The sequence below is a fragment of the Populus alba genome, chromosome 12 (genome assembly GCF_005239225.2).
Source record: "Populus alba chromosome 12, ASM523922v2, whole genome shotgun sequence".
Lineage (NCBI taxonomy): Eukaryota > Viridiplantae > Streptophyta > Magnoliopsida > Malpighiales > Salicaceae > Populus > Populus alba.
The window spans coordinates 6,714,502-6,736,657 of NC_133295.1; the positions used below are offsets into that span (position 1 = coordinate 6,714,502).

General features: G+C 32.2%; 2 protein-coding genes across 2 annotated transcripts; one reads left to right on the forward strand and one right to left on the reverse strand.

Annotated features, from left to right (window-relative positions):
- Positions 1 to 1,571: 1,571 nt before the first annotated feature.
- LOC118049047 (uncharacterized) lies at positions 1,572 to 6,005 on the reverse strand. The gene is made up of 2 exons (XM_035058902.2): positions 3,153 to 6,005; positions 1,572 to 1,845 (listed from the first exon to the last, which is right to left on the reverse strand). The coding sequence occupies exon 1, from the start codon at positions 5,780 to 5,782 to the stop codon at positions 3,266 to 3,268; it is 2,517 nt and encodes an 838-aa protein (XP_034914793.1). The 5' UTR covers positions 5,783 to 6,005; the 3' UTR covers positions 1,572 to 1,845; positions 3,153 to 3,265.
- A 9,388-nt stretch (positions 6,006 to 15,393) lies between these two features.
- On the forward strand, positions 15,394 to 21,643 carry LOC118049048 (lysine--tRNA ligase, cytoplasmic). Its single transcript, XM_035058903.2, has 17 exons — positions 15,394 to 15,598; positions 15,699 to 15,774; positions 15,981 to 16,052; positions 16,164 to 16,329; positions 16,428 to 16,521; positions 16,988 to 17,073; positions 18,145 to 18,260; positions 18,335 to 18,397; positions 18,946 to 19,071; positions 19,171 to 19,453; positions 19,548 to 19,644; positions 19,741 to 19,897; positions 20,378 to 20,521; positions 20,625 to 20,693; positions 20,775 to 20,918; positions 21,073 to 21,124; positions 21,396 to 21,643. Exons 1-17 carry the CDS (start codon positions 15,549 to 15,551, stop codon positions 21,410 to 21,412), a joined length of 1,812 nt encoding a protein of 603 aa, XP_034914794.1. The 5' UTR covers positions 15,394 to 15,548; the 3' UTR covers positions 21,413 to 21,643.
- Positions 21,644 to 22,156: the final 513 nt, after the last annotated feature.

Sequence of the window (22,156 nt, forward strand, 5' to 3'; positions counted from 1 at the left end):
TAGACAAAAAAAAAAAAGAGAGTAAAATTGTCTATTATAGATTATGTTTTGAGTAAAATTAACAATATCAAAATAATTATGACTTAATTAATAATGAAGCAGTACTTTTATCTTCCATTAGAGATGTTAAATGCGCGGCACATTGTGCCCTATGAATTCGAGGTGCTTCGCATGTGAACTTAAATTGTTAATGCCTGATCACCTTCTTTTTTCAACGAGAATTAAAAAAATTGGAACTTGTTTATATTTTTACTGTTCGTTTATATGATGAAAAGTAGTTTTTAAAAAATTATTTTTTAAATTTTTTTAATAATTATTTATCATTAAAAATATTAGTTACCAGAAAACATTTTTTAGTTAAAAAAAAAATTTAGTTTAATTTTCATAGAAGTATTTTCTTTTATTATGGGCGGGAAAATACTTTTTGAAAATTGTGAAAAATTTAAAAATATTATATTATTTGTTAATTATATTAAATTTGATCCTCAAACTTTTAATTGCTATATATTTATTTATTTTTTGAATATTTTTTTTTTCAATTTCATCTCTTAAAATTTGATTTCATATTAAATTTGGTCTTTATTTTTATAATTGTTATTTACTTTTCTCTTATCATCTTTTAATTGAAATTTTTTATTTATTAAATCTGATCCAATTTTCTTTTGATTATTTTTTAATTTATTTGAAATAATTTATGAAATGGTGATTATTATTATTTTAATTTTTTTATCTTTAATTTTTTTTATTTGTTAGATTTGATCTCTATTATTTTAATTATTATTTATTTTATTTGAGATAATTTATAATTTTTTTTTTAATTTCTTTCTCATTCAACTTTTAATTTGTAAAATTTGTTCCTCATTATTTTAATAAACTTGAAAAAAATAAAAACATTAATAAGTTATTTTTTAGCTTATTTTTCATGGCATAACCAAACACTGAAAAATATTTTTCAATTTATTTTTCATTATATTACTAAATATTAAAAATTAATTTACTTTTTTAAAATTCACTTTAAAAAAATAAACTACTTTGTCGTCAAGCAATTAGTGGTGTCTTTTGTGTCAAACGGCGTAAGATTGCAGGCAGGGAATGTTCTGTTGTTGGTAGGTTTGGCTAGCGATCATCGCATTATGAGCTTACCTTAGTTTTCTAAATCCGTCTGAAGTTCTGAATGGAAGAGACAAGTGTTCTTTCTTTGTAGTATTAGAAAGGAAATAATGAGAGTTATGGCCATTTGCGAAATGTGATATCATAAAATGCTTCTCAGACTGCTTGAAGGTTTGATATCTGTGTAAACAAGACCTCCATTTCTTGTCTGTTGTAGCTATCAGTCTCTAGCATTTTGTTATTTGTTGACAGTATTGGTAGTAACATTAATGTTCGGTCTAGGGATTCTTTCCATTATCGCCAATGGGGGGAGCTTGAACATAACTCACTAGTAAGAACTCACACCCATTTTTTTTTATTTTTTTCCTTCTCCATGACATAGTATTTTACTCGTTAATACATAACAAGAAGGTGGTTGGATAATTTGTTACTTAAGTTGGGTGTAAGTAAGTAAAACAGCCTTGAAAACAATTGTACTACATATACACTAAGCAGGAGTACAGCAGGTATTCCCCAATTATACTTACAATACTCAATTTTCCAAGCAATCCGCCACCCAACTTCCTCCAGACAGCTGATGCTCCAGTTGAAGCTCTTCTATTTAAATTTGATGATTTGAATCCTCGACTTTTTTTTTCCAGCTGAAAAACAATCCCGAGCAGTTTCACTATTGAAATCATCAACTCTCTTTGAACTGGCTTGTTTCCAAACACTGATCAGTGAGCACCAATAGCCCTGTTCACCAAACAAATCCCAATGTATTATTGTCAGATCCTCTGACATACAGAAACATCAAAGAGATCTCAAAGAATCCCCGTTTGAATAAGACTCAATGAGAACCTACTTTCTTCTTTTTTTTCCCTGAATTGAAGAACATCAGAAATTTAACAAAGAGGTGGTGCTTGCAACCAAATTAGCACACAAGATACAATTAAACAAGTGTTCAGTTACATTGTTAAGGCCCTCAACCTAACTTGGCAGATTAGAGTTGCACCAAAAGTAGAGGACTCAAGTTTGAAACACCCACTCGGGATGGTCTTCCATCAGGTTGACAAAAAATAATGCACAGTTATATTAAAACCTCAAGATTCCAGAAGGAAGATTATGCAAATATGTTTGTAACTCAAGCATAACCATGAAGTCCTTGTCAATTGATCGTGTTGGAAGTACATGCTTAGTTATTTATTAATCAATGATCTGATATGATGGTGAAAATCAGTTAAACGCCATATGCTTAAGAAGGATGTGACCGGAAATAAAAGATTAAATAGTAGTTAAGTATATCATCGCGAGAGAATTCTTGTAATCAACCATAAAAACTAAATGGAAAATGAACCACAGACTAGACATGTTACAAAGCTAAGACAGCCACGGGTGAGAACATGGATATCACTATTCTCTGCCATGAAAATCATCACCCTGTTCGGATCAGGTTTAGGGAGATGGATGGAAATAATCCCTGACCAGATTTCAGGCTTGAGAAAGACAACATGAGAATCTCAGAACCTGATTATGTATGTTTGTGTATCGAATGCTATAAATCTCGTGATTGTTTCTTTATTTGTATATCATGTGTTATTACTTTACAGTGCGAGAAGCATACTAATTATATGGGCTAACTTATTTAAAAAAAAAAAAAAAAACAATAGGCAAGTATGAACTTCTTTCACATCATATTATGATCTAGACACTGATCTTACGATAAAATAATTTAACCCGCAGCTTTCAAGTTTCTTCATGGGAAATTCCCTATGAGAGAATGAGGATTCATATTCTCAACAAGGATAGGAATGCAAGGACACAAGAATCATCATCAGGTATGGGGTGGAAACAAGGCAATTCCTATTGCCTCCATAATACATATAGAAAATGATCAAATCAAGGATATGTTTGGGACTGAAATTCCTATCACAGACCTGATTTTGTGAGGTAGATACAATAAATAAAGCATGCACCCGAAGCATATTTCTATCTAGTTTTTTTATTTTGGAAAAAAAAAAAAAAGCTTCTTCTTAACAAATATATTTACACAGGGAACTTACTTGAAGAATCATGGACCAGCTGAACAGTTGCTCACAATTTTTTTCAGGATTACTCACTCAATAGTTCCCATGATGGACCAAACAAGAAGATCCAATTGGAATGCTTAAGTGAGTCATGACTGCATATTCTCCCGAACACGAGAAGCTAGCCTTCGCATGGACTGATAATCAAAAGAATCATCAATATCCGTAATAGTTGATACAAAATCCATGGCTTCTTTGAATTTCTTTGCTTTACAATAACCATCCACGACAATTTTGTAGGTTAGCTCATTTGGCCTGCAATCGTGCTTAGTCATGTAGCTAAGCACTTCATCTATTTCTGCAAACATTCCCTTTGCTGCATAGCCACCAACAAAAGTATTGTATGTAACTATACAGGGTCGAATTCCTCTAGATATCATCTCGGATAGAGTTCTTAGGGCTTCATGCATGAGTCCTTGTCTACAAAAGCCTTTAATGACAGTGTTATAAGAAATAAGGTCAGATTTGCCACCAGAGTTTTGTAGCTCCCTCAGAATCTCTTCTGCTTTCCAGCACTCTCCTCCTCTGGCATACAGGTCCATTAAGCTATTGTAAGTAACAAGATCTGGCTGCAGTCCACACTCTTGAATCAAATGCATTATTTCATGGGCTCGGTCATGCATGTTTTTCCTGGAAAACATAGAAAGCATTGAGTTGAAGACAACTAAATCTGGTTTGTATCCATGCTTTTGCAATGCTTGAAAAGCCCTTTCCATACCCGCTAGTGCTCTACACTTGAAGTTTGCAAGAATAAGGGTTCTCAAAAGCATCCAACTGGGAAAGATATGACCATCATAAATATCCTTTTCAATCCTATTTATTCCTTTCACATACCCTCCCTTTGCATAAGAATTGAGAATTAATGAGTATGAGGTTTCACTGGGTTTGAAGCCCTTATTCTTCATGTCTTTGATGACTGATTCCGCTGTTCTCCAGTCCCCTCGTCGAGCCAGAGCATTCAGAAGAGCATTGTAGGTGGCAACAGAGGGAGTAAATCCCGCTTCAAGCATTTCATCGTAAATTTTTTCTGCGTCAATATCTGAACCACAACGGCCAGATGCAGTAATCAAAGTATTGAATGTATCTCTATCAGGCTCAAAACCACAACTTTTCATTTCCTGAAAAACCCTTTTTACGTGTTTGTGCATACCCTTATTACCACACATGGAAAGCATTGTGTTCCATGTTATACGATTAGGAGCACATCCATTTACTTTCATATCACAAAGTATCTTCATCATTTCCTCTGATTGTGACTTCTTCCCTAGCATCCCAAGGATAGCATTGTAAGTGCACACATTAGGAGCACAGCCGGACTCCTTCATCTGGTCATACAAACTTAGAGCTTTGTCCACTTGTGATGCTCTGCCATAAGCATTTATCATGGTGGTATATGTAACAGCATTTGGTTTAATCCCATTTTCAGTCATTGTGTCTATTAAAGCTGCTCCTTCCTCGTAGAATCCTGCTCTCACATAAGCCGCCACAAGCTCATTATATGTCACAGCATCAGGTGGACAATTATTATCTTCCATTTCTTTCATGATGCTCAAAGCCTCTGAATAAATCCCCGCCTTCCCAAATACTTGCAGTAGAGCATTATAAGTAACAGTTCCTGGAGCATATCCCTGAGACTTCAATCCAACAAAGAACTCTTTTGCTTCATCTAACAAGCCCTCCCTCCCACAAGCAGATATAACAGTACTGCAAGTAAACTCATCAAAAACAAGTCCTCTACTTCTCATCTCATCTAAGAGACCTAAAATCTTATTCCAAGACCGACCCATCTTCCCATAAACATCAAGCATGACATTGTAAGTGACCAAAGTTGGCGACAAGCCTGACTCGTTCATTTTCTCAAAAATAGCAACAGCCCTCTCATACTTGCCACATCGCGAATATGAGTGCAGAATGGTTGTGTATGCTCGAACATCAAGCGAGTAATCATCAAGGGGAATCACATCAAAAAGTTTTGATGCAATAGAATGTTGTGACTCCCTACCAAGAATCCTAGCCATTAATTCAACAGCCTGATTATCTAAATTCACATTTTCAGTGCCTAGATTCAATACCAGCCATTCAAACAACAAAATGGCTCTTTCACTATCGCCAGAAAGGTCTAGTGCTTTCAAGACACCAATCAAATCAACTTGAAACAACTCGAACTTGCAAGACTCAAAGAAAGCATTCAAACCACCCAAAGGATGTTCCTTTATTGAATTAAGCAGCAACTTACCCCTTTTCGACAAAAATTCAAGTGACTCATTTTCAGATAAACCCTCTTCTTTCTCAACTTCAAACTCAAGAACTGAAACTGAAGTCGAAATGGGCTTTCTACTTGTGTTCTTATAAAGCTGTTTGTGACTAGAAGAATCATTAGAAATTTGAAGAGAAGGGAATTGGGTTTTGTTTAATTTGTGATTGGGTGGGGAAGAGAGGTGGAGGAGGTGTTGGAGGAGAGAGTCAAAATGAAAAGAGGATTGAGGAGAAGGAGGAGGTGGCAGTGTAGCAGAGCTGAATTTTAATGGTGGGTTATTGGGTAATGGTGGTGGCCTGTTTACTGGGATAGGATACACTGGTTTGTTTGCAAACAGACTGCTTTCCATGGCATAGAGGGTTAAGCAGAGAGGAGGGTTTTTTGGGGGATTCTAAAGTTACTAGAAATGATTGATTTTGAGCACAAGATAAGATAGCAAACAAGGCGGGTTTTTTTTCCGGTAATGGATCATGTAAGGGTAAGGTGAGGATGGTTGGTGTTCGTTTGGGCTATCAAAAGACAAGATTCTTGGACTCAGATCCTCGGTCTTTAAGACACTCTCTCTACAGACACTCCCCCATCTATTCAAAGAGGCTGTCGTTTAATGGAGCCATGCTTTTAAAATTCCCATTCAAATTGTAATACGATACCAAAAAAAAAAAAAAAACTCTAATATCCAGAAAACTAATCCCTAAAACATAGATTACTATTTATTCATTATAATAGTAAAATTATTATTTTACTTCTTGATCATTTTATTTTTTACTTTTACTTTAGAGGTAAAATAATCTTTTTGCCATGACATAAATATATTTTAAAGATTGTACAAGGTTATTTTTGTAATTGTATTTTTAATGCATAGTAAAATTAATAATGTAATCATTGAATAAAATAATTCAATGACTTTTGCACAGGGGCATTTTTGTATTTTTATATTTTATAGAACAATATAATTACTATATTAACCTTACCATTTGAGTTTTTTAACCTTGGCTTCAGGGGCTTGGTTGTAATTTCATTATGATTTGTTTGTTTGTTATTATTGTTTAGTCCTAACGTCATTTCAGTTCTGTATAAATAAAAAAAATGAAAAAACTGCTTATGTGAGTGACACAAGTGTTAACCACTCCACCGTCTTCTAGACTCCAATGGTTGTAACTGTGATTTTGTCGCTTCATATGATTCGTCTCAACATCATCTTTCTCTTTAGGGGGCGCGTTTATGGTGGTTTGTTATCTTTTTTTTCTTTGACAAGTTTTTGAAATTTATATTTTTAAATTGATTTATAATAAACTTTTTGTTATGACCGGATTCTAGAGTTTCATATGTTGCAAGATTTTTAAGATTTGACTATGTTTAAGATATTTGTCTAGGTTTGCTTGGTTTTTACAAATGTTTTTAATTTCACCCATATAATTTTTTTTTTATCTTTAAAATTTTGTCCTTATTCTTTTAATCAATATTTATTTTGTTTGAGATTATTTTTTATTTTTTTCATTAAAGTGCATCCTCCTTTTATTTTATTAAATTTTATCTCTATTTTTTTTGTTACTTTTGCAGGGTTTTTTTTATTAATATTTTTTTACCAATCTCATCTTTCGAAATTAAATTGGATAAGAATTGTGCTTCTTGATTAAATTTGGTTCAAAATTTTCACAGGATATTACTTTTAAATATTAGACTAGATTTAAGAGATTTGTTATGCTTTTTTTCTATTTTTCTAAATTGATGTTTTCTTATTTTTTTATCCTTTTTTAACACTTGTTTTGTTATTTTTTTCAATTTAATTCTCTTTTTTTTTTTTACCTTTTGTTTTCTTATTTTTTGGGTTGATTCTATTGCATTTGCCCTCAACAATTTTTTTCTATTTCACCCCTACCATTTTTTAATCTATCTTTTGGTCCTAATTCTTTTAATTGGAAGTATTTTAGATTAAACTAGGTTTAGAAGGTTCGCCTAAGTTTTCTTGTTTTCCCTCCTATTTTTTAAGCTTATATTTTCTATATATATATATATATATATATATATATATATATATATATGATTAAGTTTGGCTCTGTTTTTCTGTCATCCTTGAAAATTCTTGAGGGTAGAAATTTAGATGGCCATATCTCGATATTCCACCCTTAGATTGAGATTTTTTTAGGATATGTAATGCTTTTCAACACCCTCTACAATATGATCGTTATGAGCTGAAGGATCGATTTATGTTTAGGAGTTATAACCCTCAAAATATTTCAAAGAAAAACTATTTACAGGTTAGTCATAATCGCCATTTATTTCATCCCTTATTAACCGTTGGATTATACTTAATTTGGGATATATTTCTTGTCTTTATAATCTTTTCATTTTGAACAATGGATATAAGAATCAAAGACTCTGAATAGAAGTTGTTCATCATTGAACAATAAATTATCAATTTTCAAGTTAGTTTGGTTTTGTTTTAATCCAGGCAAATCTATCCATTTACGTGATCTAACCATTCACCATTTGAATTTGATTAATTCTGATTTAGTTAGGTCTATCCGAACCTATTGACAGTTTTGAGTGTGTTGTAGTAACTCACTGAGTTACTATTTAGGCTACTATAACAAATTATGAAAACTTAGGAAATGAGTTTTGGCCAAGATAAACATGTTAAGGGAGACTTTAATCTTACTGAAACTTTTTTTTTGAATTAAGTTAGTAAAAATGAAATAAATGGAAAGTGTGGATGATTGAGAAAAACCTATAATAATCTTTATCTTTATATTGGACCATTTCAAGTGGAGGATAAATTTGAGTAAGTTGTTTGTTATATGATTTATGCAGAATGATGTTAAAAGATATAATGGATAGAAATGGGTACCTTGAATGGTGAAGAAACACATGAAAACACTTGGTTGTTTGCTAAACTTGAAAACTAGAATCTGGATGGTTGTGTTACTTGATTTATATATGGAATTAGAGACTCAAAATGAAGGAATTAGGGGGATGATTTTCATGAAAGTTGTAGCTAAGGTTGCTTTTAAATGGAACTAAGTTTGCTTAATTTGGAGTTATAAAACTCTATATATGAATTAAAAAATGAAGATAGATCAAATTGAAGCTTGCTATAGAGATTGTATATGTCACTAAAACAAGTAATTTTAGGTGTGTTAAGGGTAGAACTAGGTTTTCTTCCCTTCATTTAAGTTGTAGCTTAATTTTTGAGCTCTCTAAAAAGGTTAGCCACATATAAAAATGAGATTTACACTTTAGTTATAAGTAAAATACTAAACAATATTCTAGTATTACTACATTAAGTATTAGACATTATGTACATGTTTGAAATGATAAGAAATTTGCTTTATTAATAAAACCAAGATTTTGAATTGAATGAGGATGGGAAGTGGAAATTTTCAATGTTTGTGGAACACTGGTGATGGCTTGAATTTTCTTGGTGCATGAGAGGTTATAAGGACTGCATGTTAATCGGGTATAACTATATGATAGAAGGCTTGGGTAAGTGCTCGACACCTTATAATTTCTTTTAAAGTTTTATTAATTTTGTAACTTTAAATTCATTTTCAAAATCTTTATGTTGAAAATATATATAAAAGAAAAGAATGAATAAAGTGAAAAAACTAAAAGAAATTGATTGGTATCCTTATGTGGATGGACAGATTTGATTGGCGTTCTTATATAGATGACCGGATTTGATTGGAGTTCTTATATGGATGGCCAGAATTGATTGAAGTCTTTATGTGGATGGCCAAATTTTATTGATGTCCTTGTACGGATGGCCACACTTTTGAGGATAGCTGGGATAATGTGACAACTATATGGATAACAAGCTTTTTATAGTGAAAGGTTTAAAGGTGACCAACATAGTGGAATAAATATGTCATAAGGTGGGGACTAATGGTATTAGTTAAGATTAAGAACGAGATTGTTTATTAGCTGGAAAAATATGGAAAAGTCATTAACAAAGAAAAGATCATGATACATCATAATGATGACAAAGTAAGGGTTGATGAAAGAGAAAGAAATGCAAATGGGTATTGTATATTCATAGGAGAGGGCTGGTTTATTTGGAAGACTTATAAAAGGAGATTAATCTGAGGTGTTAATGGAAGATAGGATGGTAAGACAACGGACGCGTCCCATGGTAAAGTAATGAGTAATGATGTTAATAGTCAAACTAGAAGATGATGGACGAGTGTAGGCTAATACATATGATGGGTGAATGATCTTTGTTCTAAGGATTTATATATGGAAGAAAAGAAATATTTAGATATACTATGAGTGGCAACAATAATGAAAGTAAAGTCGAATTAAAGTGGGATGATAAAAAGTATATATATGCGATGTTAAGTTGAGTTATCAAGATGGACTAATTGTATCATATTTCTAGATTGTAAGGAAAGCTAGTTCGTTGTGTAAGAGTAGTAAGAAGATAGTTGTTGTGGCAATTCACATATGAGGATTTTTAGGCCTTAATGACAACGTAGAGTGTGCAAGTGTAGATTAACTGAGTTTAATATGATTATGAAGAGGTTAAGATGTATGATTGGAGATTAGAGATCTATTAGAAATATAGATCCAGACTATTAAAAGATTGCATGAAAATATACATTAAGGCACTTACCTGCTTGGTAAATGGAAGGTGGAAGCTCACGAGGAACCCATTTCCATTTCGTATAATGAATGGGAAATATGTCATAAGATATGAAGTTAATGATTGTTTTAGAATAATAATATAGCATAAAACAAAGGCTGATATGATTTGTATCTGTGTAAACTTCCAACTAAAATTTTTCAAGAATATAAAAATCTTAGTCTGGAGATAAAATGGGTAATTAAGATTTAGAAAAAAAATTAAATCTTTATTTTAAAGGTGAAATTGAAATGAAATAAAAGTGTTGTAATACTAAACAAAAAGAGGATGAAATAAATTAGAAATTGTGGGGACAAATTGGAATTATATGAGAATGAGGGGTTAACGTGTATTTAACAAAAATATCTAGTATAAATACCCTTCTCTCTATCTCTCTCTCTCTCTCTCTGTTAGGTCATCAATAAAGAATAGAAAGAAAAGGAAAGAAAAGCTTCATTTTATCAAAACTTTCTTAGAAAAAACCTTAGAGAATTAAGGAATTGAAGGCAAATTACGAGAATTGTTAATCATCTCACAAAAAATCCTAAATAAGAGATAGAGAAGTGATAGAAAAAAAAGGGAATTGAGGGACATTGTTCATGGTAGCAATAGGAATAAAGGGAGGGACCCCAAAAATTTTGACTGGTTAGGATTCAAAGTGAAAAATATTATCTGGCAAGGAGTTCTAAACCTAACCAAGCAAGCTCATATGAAAAGGAAAGTAATTAAGGTTAAATTCATGAATTTAATGTTAGGGTTTATAATAAAAAAATATGAAAAATGCAAATTGAGTCAATTAGGTTATATTAGGTTATGATGGGTGCTAAATTAGGAAAAAAAAATAAAAAAAATTATGGAGTTCCTAGCTCAATGGTCGGCCAATAGAGAACCAAATTGCATGTGATGAATTTGTGTTTATTCAAGCGTAATTGTGCTAGATTAATGTATGTGTCGAAATAGGGTAGATAATATGTCTTATATGAGATAAATTGAAGAGAATTTGTATCCTTTTTTTGTTGTACATGTTTCGGCAAAATGGGAGTAGGGATGAAAATTGTGATTTATGAATGTAAAATTATTTAAAATCTATATAAATTGATGATAAATGTGTGAAGGAATGAGTAGATTCCTTGTGTCTTTTTAGAATGAAATTAAAATACTAAGAACTTAACTAACTGAAGAGGAAAAAATTGGACAATTTCATCACCTAGTTTTCAGAGCAATATATGGCTTGAAAATAATGAAATCCTGGACAAGTTTCTCATGAAAGTTGGAGTTAGGGATATTACCATGTAAACAAAACTGACCTTACTTAATTTGTAACTCGAAAACTTCAAATAAGGGTCAAAATCTAAGGGGAGGTTAGGTTGAAAGTTAACTAGGCAGTGTAGTTCGGTTGTATTAACAAGTAGTTTTGGATGTGTTAATGGTAGAATTGACAGTAATGGCTGATCGGGGACAAGATGTAGGAGACTTTTTATGGAAGAATTGGTATGTAAAAGTCAAATTTCATGGAAATAGGGATGTAAAGTGGATGTTCTTCTTCTATTTATAAAAAAAACTTCATTCTATTTGAAAGTCTAGAACTCCACAACGAGCTCTTGGAAGATGTCACACCGATGATTCAAAACTGCCAAAGAAGAAGATGAATAATGGGTGAACGATGTGTCATCTAGGTTAAAAACCCTAGAAATTAGGGTTTTTAATTTGAGATTTGATATATTTTATTTTAGTCTCTATTCTTCTAATTGCTTTTATTTGCACTCGTAGTTGCCTCTCAAACTCTTAATTTCATGCAATTGTACCTATATTAAACTCAATCATTAGAGACCCAAAGTTTAGTGTCATTTTCATCTTGATCCTTGATTTTTGATCTGTGCACTTAGACTCGTAATTGACCATTAAACTTTCAATTTTCCTTAATTTGACCCCTGATTTGGTCAATTTCAACCTTTGAAGTCTCACGTGTTTTATGATGTGGTCCTTAGTTTTGAATTTCTTCAATCAAACCCTTAATTGGCTATCAAATTTTAAATTTTTTTTTCATAATTAAGCCCTTTATTTGACCAATTAAAATAATCAAAGTCCAATTTCAGTAAAAAAAAAAAAAAACTTCAATTTCTTCCAATTAACACCTAAATTGACTCTAAAAAACTTATTTTCCTTGGAATTAAGTCATTGATAAAATTAATTAAGTCTTCCAAAATCTTCATCGAGTCCTTACTCATCCAAATTTGTATTTCTTTACCCCAAATAAAAATATTTTTACCAAATGGGTCTTTTGTCAATTAGAATTAGGTCGTCAATTTTGTCAATTTTATATATTCTGATCCTGTAACTTTTTCGCTTATCATTTTGGTCTTTCACCTCAAATTTGAGCAATCTTTTAGGCTTTCTTCATGTGTATACTCTTGTATTTTTGGATTTTTTTCTTGATTTTTTTTTGCAATGAAAAATGGGTAACATCAAAAGAGATCTAAGGAATTAGAGCATTGCATTTCCAGTATTTTCTGTAGCTTATTTTGAATTCATTAAGTGAGGTCTTCCTTTGTGTGATAATTCATTTTGATAACAATATTCCTATCCTATTCAAATGATCCCCAATTAAGTGTCCGTTTGTTTATGCGGTTGCGATAGCTTTTAAAGGAAATCGCAGATTTTAAATGTTTGGTAATAAAGAACCACAATGTATTATTCATGTGGGACCTATTAAAATTTGGTTAAAACTACAGGTTTGTGGAAAGCAGCTCTCAACTGCTTTCTGCAAACCTGTGGACACAGTAGAATTACATGACTTCTTTTCTAATAATAACTTTTCCTTGCAAGTAATTGACTAGATGATTCGAAAGACTCGTGGCATGCATAGAATTACAATTTTAGGTTTAGGAAAATATTTGGAAGTTTCTAGCACCATCCAAGAGTAATCTTTTTTTACTATTTATTTACATTTAAAAATAATAAATTAAGTTCATTTATTCTGAAAACATCATTTTCAATACTACTACCGCAATAGCAATCGAAATGATATTTTCAAAACAAATACATTTAATATGGATTTTTTTAAGGAAAAAATATTAGTTTAAATAATAAAAAAAAGAAATTGGAGCTTGAGAAATTTCATATTGAGCATGAATTCTCAACCAATAGCTATAGGTTTGGAGAGATATTTTTTATAGTAGTTTAAAGTATTCATCACAATTTATTTTTAATTATGTTTTATTAAAAAAATTAGAAGGAGATCACTTGATGGCATTACATTTGCGGAATTTGATTGTAATCTCAATTTTATTCATGATGATATTTTACCTGATGTTGTTGTGCGCATAAGAAACAAAAAAAACTGTAGTTCTTGTTGGATAGTTGAACTGTTATCATTGCAGATTAACAAGCCATATCTTGCAGTGGCATCGGGGGAGTACTCTGTAAGCACTGGCGTGATGATTGTTACATCTTTCTCCATCAAGGCATCTATATTCAAGAATATTCTTATTCACAGATTATTACTTGTTTACAGTGGTGGATAATCCTTAATTTTTGCAACTTCGTTTATGAGCTTCTTCTCGGTTGTTATAGCACTATTCAAGGTAAATGGTATTTATTTGTTTTAATTTAATTTTAGTAGTAGGGGAGGAGTCAAGGCAGAAGATCTTCTAGTTAGCTGTTTGTATTTAATAAATGGAGAACTCCTAGCTGGTAGTAACCTTTGTTTTCACTGATGTCTCTTGGCCGAGCCTGATTTACCAATTTGCTCAGGTATTTTGGACATGTATTTCATTACTTGAAATTGCTTATGCTGTTGCCAGGCTGAAATGATTATATAAATCTTTATTGGTAAGCATAAATCCTGGCTATAACTGGCATGGTTATTTTGAATATCCTTTACTGATGGCTTCCTAGCTACATGCCTTGGTGCTGATCATAGATAATTCCCGGTCATTAATCAATATTAAGAGTGAATTAGCAGACAGTAACACAAGCTTTACATGCTGATCATAGATAATTCCCGGTCATTTTGACAAATCAAACATGTACCAAGCATCAAAACTTATACTCAATATTGCAATACCCCTATATATATAAAAACAAAATAAATTATTTAGTCAATTCACAAAATAAAAAATCAAATATAAAATAATAAAATTAAAAAAAGATACATAAATATTTTCCTTGTCCAAGCAAACCAATCCCTAATGCATTAAAATTGAAGGCACTCAAAATTTTTCAAAGCCTCAAATTCGATAATTACAGCTTCAATTGCTCTAAACCAAATAAATTAAGTTTTATTTCGTAAAACTGAGCATTAATTAAACAATGAAATATTTTTTCCATAGCGCGAGGTCTCTTTCATGGACGATTAAGTATAACTTGTGAAGTTCAAACACAAATTATTGCGAGCAAAAAATATATAAATAATTAGAAAAATGAATCTATCAAGAATTAATATCATCATCTTTTTTACCTTATAATAATAATAAATTTAGTCACTTACACTTGTTAAAGAAATACTAATAGAGACAGCTAGTCCTCAAAGTTGAGAATCCGAATTAAAAAGCTTTTACATTTCACTTGAATGAAGCTTGTTTATTTTTGTATTTTAAAAATATTTTTAAAAATTTTTTTATTTTTTTTTTTTAAATTAATATTTTTTAGTATTATTAGATTATTTTTATACGCTGATATCAAAAATAATTTTTTTTAAAAATAAAAAAAATTATTTTAATATATTTATAAGTAAAAAATACTTTAAAAATTAACTTTAATAATACATTTAAATATAAAAAAAATTATTGTAAGATGGGAGAGATAAAATTTCTCTTTTCTGTTCTCTTCGTGTAGAGAGTCTCATAATTTGGAGTTTTTTTTTTTAATTTTGATTTTATATATTTACCCTTGTCTTAAACCGGGAACGTGAAAGTTTATTAATTAATTAATTAAGATATAATTTAATCTATAATTCAATAATTTATTCAAAATTAATAGAAAATTAATTAAGAGAAAATAAATAACATTGAAATTATATTTTACAAACTCTTTCTGATTGTGCCATGTAAATAATTGTGATGTATAAAGAGATTATTAATTTATATTTTTGGTGGAACATGTATTTTTTTTAAATAATTATCTTAGAATTATTAATTTATCACAAAGTCCAAAGTCAACACCAATATAAAATATTATTTAATTAAAATTATTAAATTATTAAATATTAATTTATCAATGTTATACTGTAATTTACCTCATGTTTTAGATTCTAAAAATGAAATCAGATAGATATCCACAATTTTAAAACTGAAATAAACAAAATAGAATGGTACTTTCTTTATTATTCTTTTTTAAAAGAAAAACCTCAAAGGAACCCAGACAGAGCCCTTATCAAAACCCTAGCTATCTAACGTAGCGTTATTACCACAATAATAACTAAACACCACCAGTCAGTCGCCCCCCCTCGCTCTATCGAACAGCTGAACTGCGTGCCTTGTCTCTCTCTGATTTAACAATGGAGGAGACCGACGCTTCTGCTCCCGGCGAGAAAACCATAAGCAAAAAGTTAGTCTCTCTCTCATTTGTTCTTACTGAAAATTTTGTTTTTTATTTTTTTTCAGTGATGGATTGATTGTGGCTTTTGGGTATTTTGTTACTCTTGTAGTGCACTGAAGAAGGAATTAAAGAATAAGAAGAAAGAAGAAGAGAGACGCCAAAAAGAGGAAGAGAAAGCTAGACAGGTTTCCTTCCTTTTCTCTTCCTTCATTTCTCCCCCCCCTCTGTAATGCTATTGAGAATTCATTTTCTTTTCAAATATGGAATTAAGACATTACCTTGTGATTTTATTTATTTATGCTTGTTTTAGTCTAAACAATTATAATTATTTATGTTAATTTTTTTTAAATTTTTTTATTGTGTATTTTGACAATTTTACTCAATTTTGCAGGCTGCTGCCAAGGCCAGCACCCAGGTTCAGAAATCTTCAGCGGCAGCCGATGATGAAGATATGGATCCCACGGTTTAACTCCTTTATTCTTGCTTTATCTTGTTTGCACATGATGAGTATATAAATAAAGTTTTGCTAAGGTTTAATTTTTGAATTCGTTTCTTGTTTTGATTTTTGTTACAGCAATATTATGAAAACAGGCTGAAATATCTTGATGCTCAGAAGGGAGAAGGGCAAAATATGTACCCTCATAAGTTTTTTGTTACCCTGTCCATCCCTGAATATATTGACAAGTATGGGGGGTTAAGCAATGGAGAGCATCTTGAGGATGTCTCTGTGTCTTTGGCTGGTAATTTTGAACACAGATACTTTTTCTCTATTGTTTTACGTAATTCTTTGTTCTCATATTTCATCTTGTTGAATTTGTTTATTTCCGTGTGTTACCAGGTCGAATAATGAGTAAAAGATCTTCCTCTTCAAAGTTGTTCTTTTATGATCTGCATGGTCTTGGTGCTAAGGTCCAAGTGATGGCTGATGCAAGGTATCTAGTGATTTTTTTCCATATGTTTGTTTGTTAATTGAAACTTGTTCATGCTTGGTTGTTGCGTTTCGTCAACATACTTCTAAATGCAAACTCATGTACTTGTGTATTATGTCTAGCATCCTTTATCTACTTCATGAATACAAACCACAATTTTTATTGATTTTAATGCTTTTATGTTATACTTTTTTCAGTTCATATGCATATCAGATCTTTGTACAGTTGCATATAGACTGTTTCATACATTCACAAGTCATATTGAAGTAGAAGTGCGAATTTATATTTTTGTTATTTGGCACTGCCATACTTGTTTTAGGAGTTAAATTATTGTATTGTCCACCCCATCTAGATATCTTTGAGTGATTTCTTATATGCTACTGTGTCTCCCAACCCCAATTTCTTTTCTATTCCTTTCTTTGCTTCATTTCTCATTCAAATGGATAAATTTTCATTTCTGTAATTTCAGCAAGTCAGGTTTCGATGAAGCAGAGTTTTCTAAGCTCCATTCCAGCGTGAAGCGTGGTGATATTGTTGGTGTCACTGGATTTCCAGGTTTGGGTTATTACAAGTGTTAGTTAATATGCTGTCCTTTCCCATTTATCTATATTTTCAACAAATAAATAACTTAATGTGAGTCATATTTCACCCTCTATATTTGTACTATCAAACAGAATCTTTTTTTTTGCCCTGACCTAATTGCAACTGAAGGTCCCCCAATAGCTATTGAACATTGTATCAAGGTTCTTAGGGGATGGAACTCTTTCTTGTAACAAAAACTGTGTTCAAAACTTGTAGTGGTTGATTCTTTATGATATTTAGTAATCATAATAAGAAACTGGATTTCAATTATGATATAGCATTGTTTAAGCTGTTCCCTCCGTCTTCTCTTGCTGTGTATGTGCATGCGTGCAGCTGCACATGTTTCCATGGATATGCATACTTGTAGAAAGCGTAGAATTAAGTCAATGAAAGTGCATGAAATCTAGTTTAGAAGAATTGCTAGTCAATCTTCAATGATGGCCTCTTTAACAAGATATGATTGCTGCTCGATGCATATCTCTATGTGCGTGCTAAAAAGCACAATTTCTTGTGCACAGTGAGGTGAGAATGGATAGCTGCACTTGTAATCATCTCTGGAAACATTTGAGATATTACCATCTTCATTGATAAAGAATTCAAGCTGAATCTTATGACAATCAAACTAACCAATATCTCAAGTTTAGAAAGTGTAATAAAAAGTACAAACTCTCTGTATATGACAAGTATATTGTTATTGTGTGCATGCTTGTGCATTGAATTCTGCAGACATGGGAATTCATTTGTATCTTTCTATCAATGTACCAGTAGAAAAATCAAAGATAGATCCAACTAAACAAGACTTGAGAAGAGAGAATCTTTTGCTGTTTGGACCATTTTGATTGTTATATTGAAGCATTTCCAGAAATAATGCTCCTTTCTGTCCTATTTGAAGTCAGAATGAATTAGTAATGTTTTCTGGTGTCATCTTGCTACAGATGCTATGCTGTACTGATTTTTGGTTAATCTTTTTTCCATCTAAAATATAGACCTGCTAGAAAATTAATCCTTTTATCATTTGTAATGAATTCGTTTCTTCTAATATAGGAAAAACCAAAAGGGGAGAGCTGAGCATCTTTCCAACATCTTTCATGGTTTTATCTCATTGTCTGCATATGATGCCCAGGCAGAAAGCTGGTCCTGGTTCGGATGCTAGTGCAAAGGTTTAGAAACTTTTGTTGTTACTCAGTTGTTTTGGGCTGAGATTATATTGTGATGGAATTATGTTGTTCTACAGAAATCTGAGGTTTGGACCCCAGGATCAGTCAGGAACCCTGAAGCATATATTTTAAAAGATCAGGTATTTGCCCTAAAGAAATTAGTCTGTTTTGAAAGATAAGGCCTCTTATCTTCTCAGATATTTGTTAACTGTTGTTTGAATGCACAAGTCACCCTAACCAAGATCACTTTGTTGTGCTTGTCAATGACATTTACTGCTTGAGTGATTAGTTTTGTTGTCTATATTACTGTCAGACTGGAAGAATATTCCTACAAGGGATAATGGATGAAGCTGACCTTTTGGTTATTGATGGTGATAGTTAAATTAGCCTTACAAGTAATGATGTCAGCTGAAGTTGCATGACTAGCTGTCTTGTAAAGCTTGATTATTGGCTCAAAATAGTAATGGAATTGAAACTATGAAAGTGTTTTCTTGAGAATAACACACTGGGGGGAACTTTTTTGTGTCTTGCTTTTACTCTCTGATGACAGAATATGATATTTTTGGAAAACTGTTAAGATCATGTTTTCTGTTATTTCTAATCCAAGATTAGCATCCATGGATGGGTCTTAACAATTTCCTTTCCCTCATTGGAGTGGTCATTTATTTATTTTATTGTTTCAATCTAGGAAACACGTTATCGTCAACGATATCTGGATCTAATGTTGAATTCAGAGGTTCGACAAATTTTCAAGACCAGATCTAAAATCATTAAATACATACAGAAATTTCTTGACGATCTTGATTTCTTGGAGGTCAGTCTTCTATTTTGTTGTTTTGAAAGCTTCTACCTTGATTTTTCTCTCTCGTGTAATTATTTCTTTCTAGCTGATTATTTCAACCTTTGTATTCAGGTTGAAACACCAATGATGAATATGATTCCTGGTGGTGCTGCTGCTCGTCCATTCAAAACTCATCATAATGATCTGAACATGAAGCTGTACATGCGCATTGCACCTGAACTCTATCTTAAAGAGTTAGTTGTTGGTGGACTTGATCGTGTTTATGAAATTGGAAAACAATTTAGGAATGAGGGTATTGATCTGACACACAATCCTGAGTTCACAACCTGTGAGTTCTATATGGCTTATGCTGACTACAATGACTTGATGGAACTCACTGAAAAAATGTTGAGTGGTAAGAGTGAATGTTTGGTTGTTGCAAATTTTTTTTTTCACACTGGTCTCCCACTTTTTTGTTTTAACTGAAATACTTGTATTTTTTAAAACAGGCATGGTCATGGAACTTACAGGTGGCTACAAAATTAAATATCATGCAAATGGGCTTGACAAGGATCCAATTGAGATTGACTTCACACCACCATTTAGGTCGGTGAGATGTCACTTTTCAGCCATGGCATAGTCTGAACTCTTGACAGCATTTGTGGATGATGGAAATAACATAACAGTTTTTAACTGTTGCAGACGGATTGACATGATAGAGGAGTTGGAGAAGATGGCCAACCTCAATATACCCAAGGACCTTTCCAGTGATGAAGCTATCAAGTATCTTGTGGCTGCATGTGAGAGGTTTGAGGTCAAGTGCCCCCCTCCTCAAACGACAACTCGATTGTTAGACAAAGTAATTCTTCTTCCCCATCTCTTTGTTTAGTCAACTGTTAGATAAATTGTCTAATCATGAAAGGGAAACATTAGAAAGTGTTTCATTCTATTCGTGTTCTCATTCGTATCCTACTGTTTTCACATGTGTTCTCATTCATATCTCACTGTTTTCATGTGTGTGTGTTTGAATGCATTTCATTCTATTAGTTCTCATTTGTATCCTACTGTTTTCACATGTGCTCTCATTCATATCATAGTTAGTGCAAGCAGACGCACATGTTCGTGTTTAATGCTCTCCTCTTTTGGACACAATTGATTGTTTAAATCAAATTTACAGTTTAGTGCATCCTGTGTAAATAGAGCATACTTATCATGTAGCATGTTATATTGATGTTGAGTTATTTTTTAAGGTCAAAGCTGAGTTTCAAGCATAAAAAGGACTGGGAACTTTCCAAGATTCATGATATTGTAATTTTTGGTGTTTCTTCTGTATTCGCAGCTGGTGGGACACTTTCTGGAAGAGACTTGTGTAAACCCCTCCTTCATCATCAACCATCCTGAGATTATGAGTCCGTTGGCAAAGTGGCATAGATCGAAACCAGGCTTGACCGAACGCTTTGAATTGTTTGTCAACAAGCATGAAGTATTTCGCTCAACTACATTATTCATGCTTGTTTCTTTTGATTTATCTTCTACTTATGCCCTGACTTGTGCTTATATATGGTTGATATTTTGTGACCGAGCAGCTTTGCAATGCATACACTGAATTGAATGATCCTGTGGTACAACGACAACGATTTGAAGCACAACTGAAGGTAACATTATCATTTTGCAGTTTGTAATTTAGAGTAATGACTGGAAATTATGCCTTACAGCAATTTGTTTCCAAATTTCAGGATCGACAATCAGGTGATGATGAAGCAATGGCTTTGGATGAAACATTTTGTATGGCTCTTGAATATGGATTGCCACCAACTGGTGGATGGGGACTAGGCATTGATCGGTTAGCTATGCTGTTAACTGATTCACAGAATATAAAGGTTTGTGCCAAATCCCCCCCTTGTGTTTTTTTGTTGTTGGTGGGGGTGTGTCCTTACGTTTGCATGCCAGTGCTGGCTCACAAACTAGCATGTCAGTGTGGGGATTTAATTTTCATCTATTACTCATCGTTTCTGCTTGCCTTTTGGGTTGCAGGAGGTGCTTCTCTTCCCAGCCATGAAGCCTCAGGATGAGCCTCCTGCTAAAGGTACTTGTTCTCATCTTGACTCGCATTGTTTTGTTGCTTTCTTTAATTCCTCTTGCAGGGTCACTCCTTCTCAGCACAAAATATTTTCACTGCATGTAGCTTGAATGCCACTGCATTCATTTTTCTATTTCAAACTACTAAAAGCACCTACTGGCATAATGGTTACCCAAAAGGAAGTATAATTCAATCCTCTTGTAGACTAGAGATATCGTAACACTTTGTTTTGCGTTGTGCTTAACATTTGTCATTTAATCTTATTTTGTTACTGCAGCTACTTCCGGTGTTTGAAATTTTGAGATTTGCAGTAGAGGTGGCTGTGTTGTCAACTTTTTGTAGTGTTTTTTTGGCTCCAAACTGATAATTATTTGGATTTGTCATCGGACATTTGCCGCAGAGGAGGGCTTGACAAGCTACACGATACTCATTAATTATAGCAGATGTAGTTTTGTTTCAGTTCTTGACTGTGAGTTGAATGATTTGGAGATATTTTTTAAAACAAATCTATTTTGCGGTACAAAAGTCTCTTGTGCACAGACGGTATAAAAGTTTCAAGAGCTGCATCATATGGAACCTTGTGTTTTTGGTTGATGGGTAAAACTAACCGTTAAGAACATTTAAAACCTCCATTAATTATCCATTTTTAAGGGATAGAGAGCATATTAATTATTATCTCCTTAAATCCTGTAACTTGAGAATAAAATTACTGAAAGGACCTTTTTATATTTTAAATTGGAATATTCACCTTTACATTAATTCTTTTCTTTTGGCTCTTATTTTTCTTCACAAATCCACCGAGAACCTAATTTTATCTCTTATTTTAACATGCTGACTATCAGCTTTTAATTTGACGAAAAAAAAAACCTATTAAAGGAAATACTAAATGGCGAGGGAGTCTAATGCTTATAACTCTCACATTTTATAGTGGTTTTTTTAATTTTTTTGTTTTGGTCACCTTTTTCGCTTTTTGATCCCAATTTTTTGTTCCCATACCTTTCACATAGCAGAGAAAGTTATTGAATTATTATAATAAAT

Coding starts and splice junctions, on each gene's coding strand:
- LOC118049048 (XM_035058903.2), top strand. CDS start 15,549: ATGGAGGAGACCGACGCTTCTGCTCCCGGCGAGAAAACCATAAGCAAA. Junction 18,398..18,945: donor CATATATTTTAAAAGATCAG/GTATTTGCCCTA, acceptor GTTTCAATCTAG/GAAACACGTTATCGTCAACG. Junction 19,645..19,740: donor GACTTCACACCACCATTTAG/GTCGGTGAGATG, acceptor TAACTGTTGCAG/ACGGATTGACATGATAGAGG.
- LOC118049047 (XM_035058902.2), bottom strand. CDS start 5,782: ATGGAAAGCAGTCTGTTTGCAAACAAACCAGTGTATCCTATCCCAGTA.